This window comes from Convolutriloba macropyga, unplaced genomic scaffold, assembly GCF_964194025.1.
Source record: "Convolutriloba macropyga unplaced genomic scaffold, txConMacr16.3 SCAFFOLD_745, whole genome shotgun sequence".
Lineage (NCBI taxonomy): Eukaryota > Metazoa > Xenacoelomorpha > Acoela > Convolutidae > Convolutriloba > Convolutriloba macropyga.
Window position 1 is genome coordinate 65549 of NW_027449974.1, and position 15749 is coordinate 81297.

The 15749-nt window shown below is 38.4% G+C and overlaps 1 protein-coding gene across 1 annotated transcript in view; it reads right to left on the reverse strand.

Annotated features, from left to right (window-relative positions):
• LOC142355519 (uncharacterized) overlaps positions 1-13251 on the reverse strand; it is a 30867-nt gene extending 17616 nt beyond the window's left edge. The window contains exons 1-4 of the mRNA XM_075407651.1: positions 12736-13251; positions 10511-10807; positions 2735-2874; positions 1953-2115 (exon numbers count right to left, since the gene is read on the reverse strand). Of these exons, the coding sequence (XP_075263766.1) occupies positions 1953-2115; positions 2735-2874; positions 10511-10807; positions 12736-13162 (1027 nt within the window). The 5' untranslated portion in view covers positions 13163-13251. The remainder of the gene's footprint in view (positions 1-1952; positions 2116-2734; positions 2875-10510; positions 10808-12735) is intronic.
• Positions 13252-15749: the final 2498 nt, after the last annotated feature.

The following is a 15749-nucleotide window of genomic DNA, read 5'->3' on the forward strand; positions in this document are numbered from 1 at the left end:
GAAGAATTGTTTAAAATTTCTCAATTTTCCTACAAAATTTCCCAAAAAAAAATTGATACCAAGAGAAGTTTAGTCACTTGGTAACCGAAAATATCTAGTAACAAGCTTCTATTCGATTCCCACTTAAAGCATTAAAACAAAAAAACAGGCAAAAAAAAACAATTAAATTTTGTCTAAAAATCAGCAAAACTGATCAAAATCCTCCAAATCAGCAGTAAACTCAAATTAACTACTTGAACACTTCAATTCCTATCAAAACAAGCTTAAAACTAATACAATATCATAAACAAACTTCATAACCATCAAAAGTAGGAAAAAACTGCATTCAAAAGCCGCACGAATCAGAAGATTTCAAAAAATAAAAAAAAAATCACAAAAATTCGCGGATATCTTCATAAAAATTACTCAATTATCTTTAATAAAATGACTCAAAACTGAAATCAAAATCGTCAACACGCAACAAAAACAACTCAATTAGACAATAGGCATCCCCAAATGCTATAAAAACTTGAAGAACACAAAGAGCATATAAAAACAACTTGAAAGAAATCTTAAAAAAAAATAAGCTTTTTGATTTCACAAAAGCACATAGAGCCAAAAAACGTTATATGGAGCAAAATGAAAACTGAAAAACTTCCAAAACCATAGGAAAACCGAATAGGCTCAGAAACTTCTCTAAGTTCCGAATAAAAGCGAAAAACGGCAAAAAAAATAAGAAGAATAATTAAAAATGTTTGTTTATTGTCATTTTTCTTGACAAAAAAATCGTTTAAAACCTAAGAAAATGTAATCACTTGGTATCCAAAGACTCAGTAACTAACATGCGTCTATTAAAAGCCCATACAAAGCAATATAACAGGACAAAACACAAAAAATTGCTAAAATTCGCCTAAAATTCAGCAAAATAGCTGAAAAACCAGCAAAATGGTATAAACTTCATATTAATGACCAAAAACCTACCAACCACTATTAAAGCAACCTTAAAAATCACACAATATCATAATAAGACTTCTAAACCAAAAAAATAACAAAAAAACGGTTTTAAAAAACCGCACGTGAACACAAAATTTCGCTCGCTTACAGAAATTTTTTTCACACCTCAATTTCTCACTCTCTCGAAAACAGCGGAATGAACAAAAAACCACTCTCTTTTCGCTCCCCTGTTCTTTTTTGTTCAGCACCCAAACCACTCTAAAATTTTTCACGCGTTTCATTTCCTGCTTCAAAATTCACTCCAACTAAAGTGATTAAAAAAAAAAGGACTTCTCCAATACTCCTCTTCGAGTCGTAATACGAGCGCAATAATAGCCGGCTGAGAAGATGAGGGCGGCTATTAAAAATAACCAAATTAAGCAATGCTAAACTAAGAAAAGAATAACATAGTATTTCGAAAAAATTGAAAATCTCTAAAAAGTTATATGGATGAAAAAAACTCATGGAGAAAAGGATTACCGAAAATGAAAGAAATGCTTATTCCAAAAACAGTGATACAAAAACATGAAGAAGAAATTATATGAATTCTGCAACAGTTTATTCCACTACAGTAAATAAGAGTATCAAAACGTGTCTGTAAACCAAATATCTGCCATAAAAACAAAAGAGGACAACAAAAACCAGCAGAAACTCTTTGCTGGATATGCTATTCCTGGTTTTTATTTTTACAGCACTGAAATTAGCCCATTGCATTCAGCGCTAAAATCCACAGTTCCTATAAGATTTCGCAACAATTCTTACCTTTTTAGCTATTTTTATCGTTGGCAACTTGACTGAAGTGGTAGGATATCGCAGATGAGGTGTCTGCTTTTGATACATCAAAAGCATTCCGAAACCTTTCGCGCCCAAGTTTGAATTGTTATAGCTTTCGATTGATGAGTTAATGTGCTTCACGGAATATTTATTTTTGGAAAAAATGAAGTTAACCAGAGTTGAACATAATTTTTTGATTAACAGACCTGGATTGGCGCCCAGCGTAACCATACTGATAATGATCATGACAATTAGAATGAGATCGGCTAAAACGAAGGCAGTAATCAGCATAGCGTCCACTATCACAATTGGTTCTGGATCTGTTTCTTCACACCTGTCAATTTTCTCATTTTCCAGAGTGAAATGTAGCTGAAACGAGAATGAAAACCACTTGAATCACTTTTGATAAATCGAGATATTTTTTTGAAAAAAAATCCTTGTAATCATTAGAAAATAACGGCAAGAGTACAGCAAATCAATAAAAGTTTTCCTTAAATGTCGATTTTTTCTGAAAGTTATCGGCTCTTAGGTTTACAGTGAAATAGGGAAAAAAATGCGTTGCTCTTTTGACCAACTTCTCATCATGGCCCGTTAGCTTCTCAAGATTTCAGAAGGTCTTTGTAAAATCGTAGAATCTTATTGGTTGATAACCGTGTTTTGCTCGTCATACAACTTTCCAGGTAACCATACTATACAAACGGAACCAAAAAATTTTTATGCATGGTTTTATTTGAACTTCGTGTCGTAATCATTTTGGGATCATACAAAAATTTGAAAGACGTGGAAACTCTTGAATTGCTTAAATATTCCTGAGTAATCTAATCCAGAACTGGAAACTATTATGTTTTCATTACTATATCTGAACAAATATAGGCACATTTTTCCACTGATAATGTTTCCCCAAACTGCTGAATTTGATATATAAAAAATTAATTGTGCTAGTTCAGAACTGAACTACTTATGGTACTGAGGATTATAACTATCTAACTTGGAAGGAGGCGAGGAATATGGACATCGTGTTGAATATGATCCCGAACCCACTGAGCACAATCTGCACAATCACAACTGTGCTCGACTGTTTGCCAAGAGACAGGAACGTTAGACACACCACTATGGCCACGTGAATACCTAAACCCAACAACCACATAAGTTTATAAGCTGTCAAGGACAAGTTGACTTTTGATCGATTTCGAGGAAAAAGCCGGCAAAACAAAAACACAATTATTTTCAAAACTTGACAGGAGTAGTCGGCTTCTCGAAAACCTTTATCACAGCAGCAACAAAACAAGCGAAACAAAAGGAATCAATTTTAATTTTACTTTAATAGTACAGAATCATAATTGTCCTAAGCACATTCCCCATCCCAACATAATTTATTAATATAAGCTTTTTAAAAAAACAATTGCAGAAACGAAGAAAACATTTCCCGGTCGAGTAACCGTCCGAAAATAATTTTAAAATGCATAGAATTGTGATGATATTTTTATCTCATAGTGTACGCATCTTTCACCAGTTAATATGACAATTTATTACAGATAACTGCGGTGAAAACTCCTTTTATGGTTTCTTTAATCAATCGCCACCAAATTTTATTTTGAATTTTAAGGCTTTGACTGGTCTCGCAGGCCAATGCTCCCAAATAATTAGGCATTGATGTGATATTTAATTTTAGAGAAAAATTTGTCATCAAATGTCTGCTGAAATAAAGTTAACTCCTTGTGTAAGAGGAGGGAGCATTCCTTTAAATTACTGTGGTTCAAAAGCTCTCAAAATCAAATTCTATTTCACACTACCCACATAAAAACTTCGTTTTAAACTCATTATAAAAACTCAGCTTTTCATGTTAGTATTAGTTAAAATTTTTTTCGGATAACAAATGTTCAACCAAAACTTTTGTTACAAAATTCAAACCATAGTTTTGACATATTTAAAGGAAACTTGTTTGACCTGTAAAGCTTTAGAAATCCTCAATCAATCGAAATTAACAGAGACCTCAAAAACTGGACAAACATAACCGACTAGCGTCGAGCGAAGTGCTCTCAAACGATTGGCGAGCCCGCTGGGTTACGGGTGCATCGATGTGCAAGGGCCGAGATAGGGGTGAAGTGTGGGGGGGGGGGGGTCAAGCCACCCTTCACATAAGGAATTTATATCTCCCGAAGAGTTTCGGTGAATCGCATTAAGAGCCTACTAAGCCGAAAGTGAGTCTGCTAAGGGAACTTAATTCCTTTACCTGTTTATCTAGTTTTTGCGGCCAAAATGTCAAATTGGTCAGACGAAAAATTGGCATAAAAAGAACACAGGACTAATATAACTACATTAGTCATGTGGTCATTTTCCAGTCACTTACGGATGAATGCAATTTTGCACTATAAATTAAGGGTCCAGCGACTCCTAATGAATTATTACAGACTTCGACTGAGAAAATTAAGATGATGAAAAAGAAAAGGCCTAACACTTTGGAAAAGTTTCCCTATGTGAATAGGATTTCCCAGCTGAACCAATGCACAGTGTCTGAGCGAAAAAAAGATTTTATATACTGTTCCATGACTTCCAGTAAAGATCCCAGTTTAAGAAACCGGCTACTTGAGCAAATTGATAAAATCAACATGAGGTTAACTCTTCCATTATTACATCATCGAGACTACAGGAAACTTTAACCACGATTTCTTTTCATATATTCGACACATTTTTTTCTTAAATAAAATTGACCGATGTCGATTCACTTTGTTTTCATACCCAGATGTGGTCGACACATAGTTTTCCCAAGTTCCCCCCCCCCCCGTTTTCCCCAGTCAACACGGCTGAACCACGATTTTTTCATTGGTTTTTTTTACAGCCAACTAATTGATGCAAGCTTGATAATTATCTGTCAACCACTCATACCCATGTTCTACCCTAATTATCGGCCGTTTCATGGTGGACCCAGGCTATTTTTTGACGACGCATGGTCGAACCTGACAACTAAAAATGACCCCAAATCATTACATACACAATATCTACGAACCAAAAACACAGCTGGCAGATTGCCAGAAAATAGCCGCAATAGCTTCGTAGATCTGCAGTCTAAAAAACAGTAAAAAAGACAGACCAAAAAAATTCGTCTTTTTATTGAAGGCTGATAGGTTATACTTTGCTTAAAAATCTGTATCAGTTTATGTTGCCTCTATTAGCTGCTCTCAAATAACCTTCACTTAGAGTGACACACACCCATTTGACCTTATATCTTTGATTTAAATTAAATAAATGTCAATTTCAAAGTGAGGAAGTCATTTTGGAGAGTGATGTAAGTCAAGTGTGACCAAAGATTTGATCACGCGAATGAACAAAAAACTCGCTCCACTAAGAGCGAAAAATGGCGTCACACACGCACTAGAGTTGAAATTGTCTGAACAAATGAACAAACAGCAGATTTAAAGTGGTTGTGACGTCATATGGTCGTAACAAAAATCGCGACGATGAAATAAAAAAAAACATAACCGGTAGAATATTAGAAACGACTCGAATCGTCGTGCATTATAATCGCCAACCTAACCTTACTGAAATCAGAAAATCAAAATAGACAAGAGAAAAAAAAGTAGTCCAACAAACCACATTAAAGTGTTTTGAAAAATCGGACAATTTTTTATTGCGGGGGGGAGGAGCTAGGTGGGTAGATAGGTTGGAAAGGTGGGTAGAGCTGGGCTAGTTGGGGGGGGGGGTTAGGTAGGAGTTTGTGGTGGCTAGATAGGTGGTGGGGGGTTTGTGCGGTTAAGTTTAGATAAATAGTGGTGCCTAATGGGAACAAAAAGTCTCAAAATTACCTCTCCACCTTGAACATTACCAGCAGCTCCTTTTTACTATGCATTACAAACGAAGCTACTGTTAAAGTCCAATGTTCGAAAACAGAAGTCAACAATCAAAGACGGAGATAAATGCTCAAACAAAGAAGTCAAAATTCATGTCATTAACAAACTTGCCTTCTGCTAAAAAACATAGCCGGTAGAATACCGGAAACGACTCGAATCGTCGTGCAAAATAATCTCTGATCTAACTTGAACAAAATCAGAATATCGAAAAAAACACTAGAAATAACAAAAATAGTAGACCAATATAATATAAAAAGCGTTAAAATTTTTTTTCAGTTCAGGTGTGTGGGTAGGTGCTGGTGGCGGGGGGAGGGGGTTTGGTAGGTGGTGGCAGGTAGGTGGTGGTGGGTGTGTAGGTAGTTGGAGTGGGGGTAGGTACGTTGCGGGGGGGTAGGTACGTGGGAGGCCGGGCTAGGTAGGTACGATGGGGGGGTAGGTACGTTGGATGGGGGTTATGTAAGTGGGGGGGGGGGGTAGATTCTTGGGGGGCGGGTACGTAGTTGAATGGGATCCAAATTTTCTCAAGTTGACCTCTTCAAGTTCAAATACAGACTGATACCAATTGCTATACATTACAAACTAAGCCATTGTTAAAGTCCAATGTTCGACAACAGAAGTCAACAATCAAAAACGTAGGTAAAAGCTCGAACGGAAAGAAGTCAAAATTCAAGTCATGAACAAACTTGCTTTCTGCTAAAAAAAACTCTAGAATCAAGAGAAAAAACAAACGTAGCCCAACAAACCACATTGAAGTGTCTTAAAAATGGCGACAATTTTTTAGGTGCGGGGGAGCTAGGTGGGGTGGGTGGGTAGATAGGTTGGGGAGGTGGGTAGTGCTGGGGTAATTGGGGGGGGGGGGTAGGTGGGGATAGCTAGGTGAAGGGAGGGGGTAGTTTGGGGGGTAGGGGTAGGTTGGGGGGGGGGGTTAAATTGGGGCGTGGGGGGTGGTATGTAGGTGGTGGGGGAGGGGTAGGTAGGTGGGTGGGTGGGTGGGTGGGTAGATAGGTTGGGGAGGTGGGTAGTGCTGGGGTATTGGGGGGGTAGGTGATGGTAGCTAGGTGAAGGGAGGGGGCAGGGGTAGGTGGGGGGTAAATTGGGGGGGGGGTAAATTTGGTGCGGGGCTGTTTGGGGGAAGGGGGGGTAAACAGGTTTTGGGGGTGGGGGTTGATACGTGGTGGGGGTTTGTGCGGTGTAGAGATAACTAGGGGTGACTTATATTGGAGCAAACTATCTCAAAATGACCTCTTCACCTTGAACATTGTCCGCAGTTCCTAATTACTATACATTACAAACGAAGCTGCTTTTAAAGTCCAACGTTCGAAAACAGAAGTCAACAATCACAAACGGAGCTAAATAGGCGAACGGAAAGAAGTCAAAATTTAAGTCATGAACAAATTGCATTCTGCAAAAAAAACTGTAGAATCTCAATACTCCTCTTCGAGTCGTAGAAACCTGTAGAATATCAATACTCCTTTGCGAGTCGTAAAAACCTGTAGAATCTCAATACTCCTCTTCGAGTCGTAAAAACCAAGAAAAGACCAAAAATAGCCCCAGCTATCGCTTTGCGGCTATTAACTAGACCTAGAACGGCTTGTAATTGAATTGAAAAAAACCATTTTAAAAAACAACAGATCAAAGAAATTAAAAGAAAAATTCAATGTCAAAATGCCGCATGTGAACAAAAAACCACTAGCGAGAAAAGGAATTTTGGTTCAAACAAAAAACTAGGCCCAGAATGACTTATGCAGGGATTGGGAAAACGACTTAAAAAAAATCCGATCCAAAACATAGAAAAAATAGAAAAAGTCAGTGAAATTGCCGCATGTGAACAAAAAAAACCACTAGCGAGAAAGTGAATTTTTGTTATTGGGGGGGCTAGGTAGATGAATGGGATCCAAATTTTCTAAAATTGACCTTTTCACATTGAAATACAGACTGATATCAATTGCTATACATTACAAACGAAGCTAAAGTTAAAGTCCAATGTTCGATAACAGAAGTCAACAATCAAAGACGGAGGTAAATGCTCAAACAAAGAAGTCAAAATTCAAGTCATGAACAAACTTGCTTTCTGCTAAAAAACATAGCCGATAGAATTATGGAAACGACTCGAATCGTTGTGCAAAATAATCTCTGCTCTAACTTGAACAAAATCAGAATATCGAAAAAAACACTAGAAATAACAAAAATAGTAGACCATTATAATATAAAAAGCGTTAAAATTTTTTCAGTTCAGGTGTGTGGGTAGGTGCTCGTGGCGGGGGGAGGGGGTTTGGTAGGTGGTGGCAGGTAGGTGGTGGTGGGTGTGTAGGTAGTTGGAGTGGGGGTAGGTACGTTGCGGGGGGGGGGGGGTAGGTACGTGGGGGCGGGGGTAGGTAGGTACGAGGGGGGGGAGGGGGGGTAGGTACGTTGGATGGGGGGGTTTATGTAAGTGGGGGGGTAGATTCTTGGGGGGGGGGGGTAGGTAGTTGAATGGGAACTAAATTTTCTCAAATTGACCTCTTCACCTTGAAATACAGTCTGATACCAATTGCTATACATTACAAACTAAGCTATTGTTAAGTCCAATGTTCGACAACAGAAGTCAACAATCAAAAACGTAGATAAAAGCTCGCATAGAAAGAAGTCAAAATTCAAGTCATGAACAAATTTGCTTTCTGCTAAAAAACGTAGCTGGTAAAATACCGAAAACGACGCGAATCGTCGTGCATTATAATCTCTAACCTAACCTTACCGAAATCAGAACATCAAAATAGACAAGAGAAAAAACAAAAGTAGCCCAACAAACCAAATTGAAGTGTCTTAAAAATGGCGACAATTTTTTAGGTGCGGGGGAGCTAGGTGGGGTGGGTGGGTAGATAGGTTGGGGAGGTGGGTAGTGCTGGGGTATTTGGGGGTGGGGTAGGTGGGGATAGTTAGGTGAAGGGAGGGGGTAGTTTGGGGGGTAGGGGTAGGTTGGGGGGGGGGTTAAGTTGGGGCGGGGGGTATGTAGGTGGTGGGGGGTAGGTAGGTGGGTGGGTGGGTGGGTAGATAGGTTGGGGAGGTGGGTAGTGCTGGGGTATTTGGGGGGTGGGGTAGGTGGGGATAGTTAGGTGAAGGGAGGGGGTAGTTTGGGGGGTAGGGGTAGGTTGGGGGGGGGGGTAAATTGGGGCGGGGGTTGTAGGTAGGTGGGTGGGTGGTTGGGTAGATAGGTTGGGGAGGTGGGTAGTGCTGGGGTATTGGCGGGGGGGTAGGTGGATGTAGCTAGGCGAAGGGAGGGGGCAGGGGTAGGTGGGGGGTAAATTGGGGGGGGGGGGGCTGCAGGGCTGGTTGGGGGGGGGTAAGCAGATGTTGGGGGTGGGGGGTTGATAGGTGGTGGGAGTTTGTGCGGTGTAGAGATAACTAGGGGTGACTTATTTTGGACCAAACTATCTCAAAATGACTTTTTCACCTTGAACATTGTCAGCAGTTCCTAATTACTATACATTACAATCGAAGCTAAAGTTAAAGTCCAATGTTCGCAAACAGAAGTCAACAATCAAAAACGGAGGTAAATGCTCGAACGGAAAGAAGTCAAAATTCAAGTCTTGAACAAACTTGCTTTCTGCTAAAAAAAAAATCTAGAATCTCAATACTCCTCTTCGAGTCGTAAAAACCTGTAGAATATAAGTACTCCTCTTCGAGTCGTAAAAACCTGTAGAATCTCAATACTCCTTTTCGAGTCGTAAAAATCAAGAAAAGGCCAAAAATAGCCCCAGCTATCTTTGTGCGGCTATTAACTAGACCTAGAACGGCTTGTAATTGAATTGAAAAACCATTTTAAAAAACAACAGATCAAAGAAATTAAAAAAACTCAATGTCAAAATGCCGCATATGAACGAAAAACCACTAGCGAGAAAGGGAAATTTGGTTCAAACAAAAAACTAGGCCCAGAATGAATTATGCAGGGATTGGGAAAACGACTTAAAAAATCCGATCCAAAACATAGAAAAAACAGTAAAAATCAATGCGAAATTGCCGCATGTGAACAAAAAACCACTAGCGAGAAAGTGAATTTTTGTTCAAATACCGTTTTCTTACTCCTCCCTTTTTCGCTCCACTTCCGGTTTTGGTGTGACCACAATCACGACACCAATTTGACTTCAAAAATCATGAAAATGTGTAAACAGATCTTAAAAAAAGACAACGCACCAATACAACTCAACTTAATTCTTTGAATTGTAAAAAAAACAGCGCCCCAATACAATTCAAAGTCTTTGAATTGTAAAAAACCAAGAGAAGGCCAATAATAGCCCCAGCTATCGCTATGCGGCTATTAAAAATAATAACCAGCTGAGTAGCTGGCGCGGCTATTGATAAGAACACTGAGATCAAGAAATAAACATAAACCGACTAACGTCGGATGAATTGCTCTCGAACGACAGGTGGGGCAGTTTAATTTAGGGCTGTTGCTTAGAATTTTTATGGGTGCAAAACTGCGCCCTCAAATGGGTTCGAACACTCGACCTCCAGGATAGCTATTCTAACATCTTACGCACTCAGCTACAACTTTTTTTGACCTCAACCGCGAATATTTTGCATAAAAAAGACACACACGTTTGCAATAATTGCTTCCAATTTCGTTCGAGAGCAATTGATCAGTTTCTGAAGAGTGGAGCTTGTCGTGGGGGGTAGTTATCCCAGGCTGGGGAGTGCGCTCGAAACCGCCCTGATCCAGACCGCACCAGACCAAAATTGCTCTGATCAAGACTCAATCGCGCTCGACAGTCTTTATGCGCTCGTAGTGCGCTCGAATATGCCTATGATCAGACTCAAGTGCGCTCATTCCACCTTCCAGACCCTCTAATTTCGAGCGCACAAAGGTCAGCTGTGCGCTCGAAATGGTCAGGACCAAGACGATTTCGAGCGCACACCCCAGCCTGGGATGATATGCTAACCTGTCCAGAATGGGAACCCTGTAAACATCAGAGCGTGACAGTGTTTCACTGCAAAGTTGCCACACGTAAACATGGCGAACATTGGCAACATGAGGAGAGACGTCGCGATAGCACTGGCCGGTTTGGTGTTGAAGAGAGGATCTGGGAATGGGGGCTGAACTGATCGGGTGGTGCGAGTTCTCCTTTGAAGTCTTCGTGCATTTCGTGCTTCCATGAGTCGTCGTTGCTTCTCTTCGTTCACAACTGTTCGACAAAGTGGGCATGTCGAGGCCCGTTCCTCCCACTTTTCGTAACATTCTGTAATTAACAATTTGAATACATATAACTATTTTTTTGCAATAAACCCCTTGAAAAAAAATTGTTCTCAGAAAATGTGCGAAAAAAATGATAACTTCATAATGGTTTGTATTGCCCAATAAGGGGTAGGAATATCCATCACCATTTATATGTGCCATTATAAAGATGTCAAAATAAAGGAGGCACAATAATTGGTTATACCAAGGTCATAATCTAACCAGTTCCTTGCATATTTTTGGTTTCACATTAATAGCAGCAACTACAGTTAACTGAAATAAGATTTGAAATTGTAGTTTATTATCGCTTTACTTGACTCAACTTAATAACTTTTACAGTTGTAAGTTGCTTTGTTAAAGTCCACAGCATTTCTTGTAAAGTTTTGCGAATTGCAGCCCTAGTGACCGATGAATCGAAAAAATTGCAAGAATCTTGTCAGTTTTTTGCAAGATCTTGCAAGAGAATGCATACGGCTTCCATCTTCTTGCAAGATTCTTGAAAGTTTTTTGATTCACTTGTAAGATTCTTGCAAGCTTTTTAATTCGCTTGCAAGAAACTTGAAAGTTTTTTAATTCCATTACCTGGCTACAGGGGGCGACTGGTCGAGTTGAAAAAAAGAAGAATATAGCTGATATTGTGCCGGAAAATTTTCTTGAGTCAAGTTAAAGAACCGACTTTTGAGATTTTGCAGCATGTTCTGGTTGTGTTAACCTCCTCCTTTTTTAATCCGTCAAATAATACCGGTCAAACATTGAGCATAATAACTTTTGTGACTACAAAATAGATCCAAAAACCGGTAATATCAGTGATTAAAAATTCCGACTGTTCGTTTCTCTGAAAAAAAGTTTGTTTGATAAAAAAATGAGAAATGGAAGTTGTTGCTTTTGTCGTTCATTAGATAGGATGAAGCTAGGAAAAGATTTGGATGGTTCGGGTTGTTTTTAGTTGTTTGTTTGTTGAATTTGAATTCTTGCAGGACACTCGTACGATTCTTGCAAGATTTGACATTGAAAAGTTATTTTAGAAAAAAGTCAATTATAATCAGATCAACTGATCGAAATTCCTGTAAATGACAATTCATTTGGTTTTCGTTAGTTTTAGCTGCTAAATATAATCAAGAACTTTTTTAGAATTTAAAAACTTGCAAGATTACGAATTGGGGCTAAATTTTTTTCCATGTATTTTGGTTTTGTAACTTGTTTAAAAAACAATAATTTGCTTCAGATGTGTTTTCTACAACAAATGTAAACTGATTTATTTTTTTGCCTCGGTTGATTTCTTGCAAGATTCTTGCAAGAATCTTGCAAGTTCTGAATCAGCTTGCACGATTCTTGCAAGTTTTAAATTCACTCAACACTAGGGAAAACAGAAAATACGTGCAAATATGATGCCAGCAGTAGATTGTAATATCAAGTATCAAAAGATTAACAAGAAACCAGCAAAAAATGGCGATCGTTGAATAATATGGTGGAACAGGTCATGAAGCGCGGGAGCCTTCTGTCCATTTCTTTTTTCTTTACACGAACTTCCCCAATTATATTAAGGGCACCATTTAAACTCCTATCGGACCATTTTTCAGACTTATTTGACTTCAATGTGCAACACAATAGAGCATACTGTACTTTGGGTTTCACGGTACACGCGCCCGCGTGCATCTCAATATGGTCTGATTAGAGGTCCCGTGGGTCTGAATCCTCATCTTGGGGTTATTTGGAGCCTTTTGCTAACTTGACAAATAATGTAAATCTTGTCTGTCTTCAACGACATTATTACGATACTCATTACGCCCAAAAAACTGGGTCCGTAATCACCAAGCTACTGGAAAATGTGCTAGAACTTTCTGAAAAACGGAATATTTTTTAAAGTTTTTTTCAGGACGAGGGAATCATTTAGCAGTACTGCCACTCATTGATTACGACTCCATAAATTACCTTTACAAAACTGGTGTTCACAGGGTAATGTGATAGGTTCTTTCAGAACTTCGGTACAAATAGCACAATCAGTTTCCTCCTCCACCTCTTTATCATCTGCTAATTGGCCACAATTCTCACTTTCGGCTATCTGAGCTTCGTCTGCTTGATCATCTCTCCTTGTATTATCCGCTGTCAACTGGCTTGTGGCTTGTCCTTCACGAGGTGTAACTTTTGGCCGATGTTTCTGTCGTACGAATTGAACCGGTGGCTTTTTAGCGCATACTGGACAAAGCTGGTCTTCTTTAAGTTTGCCCTGTTTTCGTAACAAGACAGGGTTGCATTTTGAGCAGACTTTGTGTGAGCAAACAGGTAGTCGTTTCAGCCGAACATTTTGGAATACTTTCTGGCAGTTTTCGCATTTATTGTCTTGCGTGGCCGAAGCCATAATGAAACGTGAATATTACATTCAAAAAGAATTCAGAGATTATTCTTGCTTATACGAATTTGAAAACTAAACTAATGCAACGCTCACAATATATGAACAGTTGAATTTTTGACTATTCACAAAAGCTCTTATGGCATACAATTTGTACCAATTAGCAGAAACTAGAAAACTTTCAGTGAGCCGAAATTTGAGAAAAACCAAAGATTAAAAGCTATTTAAAAATTGTAAATGTCACGTAGTATTATGCATGACAAATATATTTTCGGCTATCTTGGTGTTTGACTAATTAACAAAAAAGGTTTTCAAATTGTTGTCTACGTCACTAAAGAGTACCAGCGCAGTAAACAATTTTCTCATCCAATTAAAAGTCTTGATTTTATGTAACCTTTCTTCATCAATCGAAAAATTTGAACAAGTTGACAGCAAACTACGAAAAACACAAAGTTCATGCGTTGAACAATATAAATAGTAATTTGCAATATCATTTGAACAAAAAATTGTTCAACGCGCGCTCTCCAACAAAGTTGGAGATCATTTTTAAAGTGTTCTTAGATGAAAACAATGATCTAATTTACGCTTCATATAGGCTTTGATAAGGCTTTCCAATTTGATAGTATTGCCTTTAAACAATGACACGTTACAATTTGAAGTGACAGTTGTCATAAGCAAACAATAAACAGCAAAATATAACATGTTAAATGTATTGGAAGAAAAAAACTTGGTGTTGTTTTTTTCAGAATCTGAGGTTTATAATTGTTGTGATTCGTGAAAAATTGCTGCAAATTCATTATTTATAACATGGAGAAAATCATGGAATATTTTGAAGGAAAAACGCTTCGGTTTATAACTTTGAACGCTGAAAAAAACACAAAAGTCAGGGTTGAAGGATGAGGCTCTAAACATAGAACCGTTTCCTCCCCCTTTCATTTTGGGATCTATGCCCGGGCAACTCTTTTCCCACTGTTGTTCTTCGATAACATTCAAAATTTCCGTAAAAAATGCGTTGAAATCTTCTTTTGCGAGTTTGGAAAATTCAACCGCGTCCGAACGGTTACTCATACATTAACCGCCACGTGAAGTCAATCCGCTCTTCTATTTGCTTGAATTATGAGTACCTTTTTCAAGTAGCTATCCATTTTTAGCTACTTCTTGTTTTATTTTTTTTTCAACTGTTTCGTTTTGCTGCAAGAGCTTCAATTGTTTCAAATGTTTCCTATTGAGTTTTGGCTCACTTTTGCAATTGCGTCACTGCCGGCTGCACATCAGGGATGAAAAACGAGAGGAGAGAAAACGCCACCCTGAGGGTTTTCTTCCGACAGTTGACTGTTTACTTTAATGGATACCACACCGTAAAAATGATGGTTTAGCCATCCTCTTGATCCGTGAAAAATGTGACAATTCGCTGGAAATTAGCAGACTTCTTGGTTCCATATATCAGAATGCACTACGTTGCCAATCATACAAATTCAGCGAGTCCAAGTTTTCGAACACGAGTGACGACATTTTGTCACCCATTCTCGCGTGAGAGAAAAATGGAAAAATGGTTGAATTGCGGACAACAATGACAATAAAATTGCGTACAATGTTAAAAATTTACTCACTGATCTCGTAAAAATCACGTTTTTATGTCATTAATGTCCTTGTGAGCGGGGATCTCGTAATCGGTTTCTGCAATTTTGTGCATGCTTTTTTCAATTTTATGCTTCAGTCTAACTTTAGTTTGCGGCCACTAATTTTTTAACAAATTACGAAGCCAGTGACAGAGATTTGGCAAATTTTTAAATGTCATTAGGGAGAATGGTTGATAATTGTTGTTTTTGTTATCTTCAGCAGTTATTTTAATCCAATCATTGGCTAATTTGATTTAAAAAAAATCCCCCAAGTATGATATCAAAAACATCATACCTAACAAGCTTTTTATAAATTCTGATTTCTCAAATCGCTGATCTCAAGTCCAGCTCAAAAGATGAAACAAGTGGATACATTTAATCACGTTTGTTATGGTTTTGACTTGAATGAAACTTTTCACTGGAAGATTTTTAAACGACAAATCCGTCATAGTTCATTAGTCAATGTTCATCAGCCAATTTTACCGGTCATTTGTATTAGTTATTTCCCTTTTAGTGTTTTGTCATTAGCTTTTGCATTAAGAATCAATCCCGACTCTTTAGGGACGACGATTTTCCTTCTTGAGGAAACAATTTTTGAAGCAATTAAAAGCAGTTGAGACAATTAGGCTAATTTCTATTTATAAGCCGCGGATAAAAGTGACATTGAAATTGCGGATTATAAAGACGCGGATAATAGTGACATTAAAGTTGCGGATAAAACAAAAAGCGACCCAGATAATAGTGACAAAGACACCAAAACCTGTGGAAATTATTGACCATCAAATCGGGGAAGTTTAGTATTTTAGCGCGGAGGTTAGTGACGCAAATTTCCGGACAATAGTGATACAAATCTGCTTCTCGCGTGTCAACAAATTCCGGAATCGCGGACAGCAGTGCCAAAGTGCCCCAATTTTTTGTAAATTTGCAATGGTATACCTCATTTTCCCTGTTGTTTTGCGAAAGCTTGTGACGCCTAA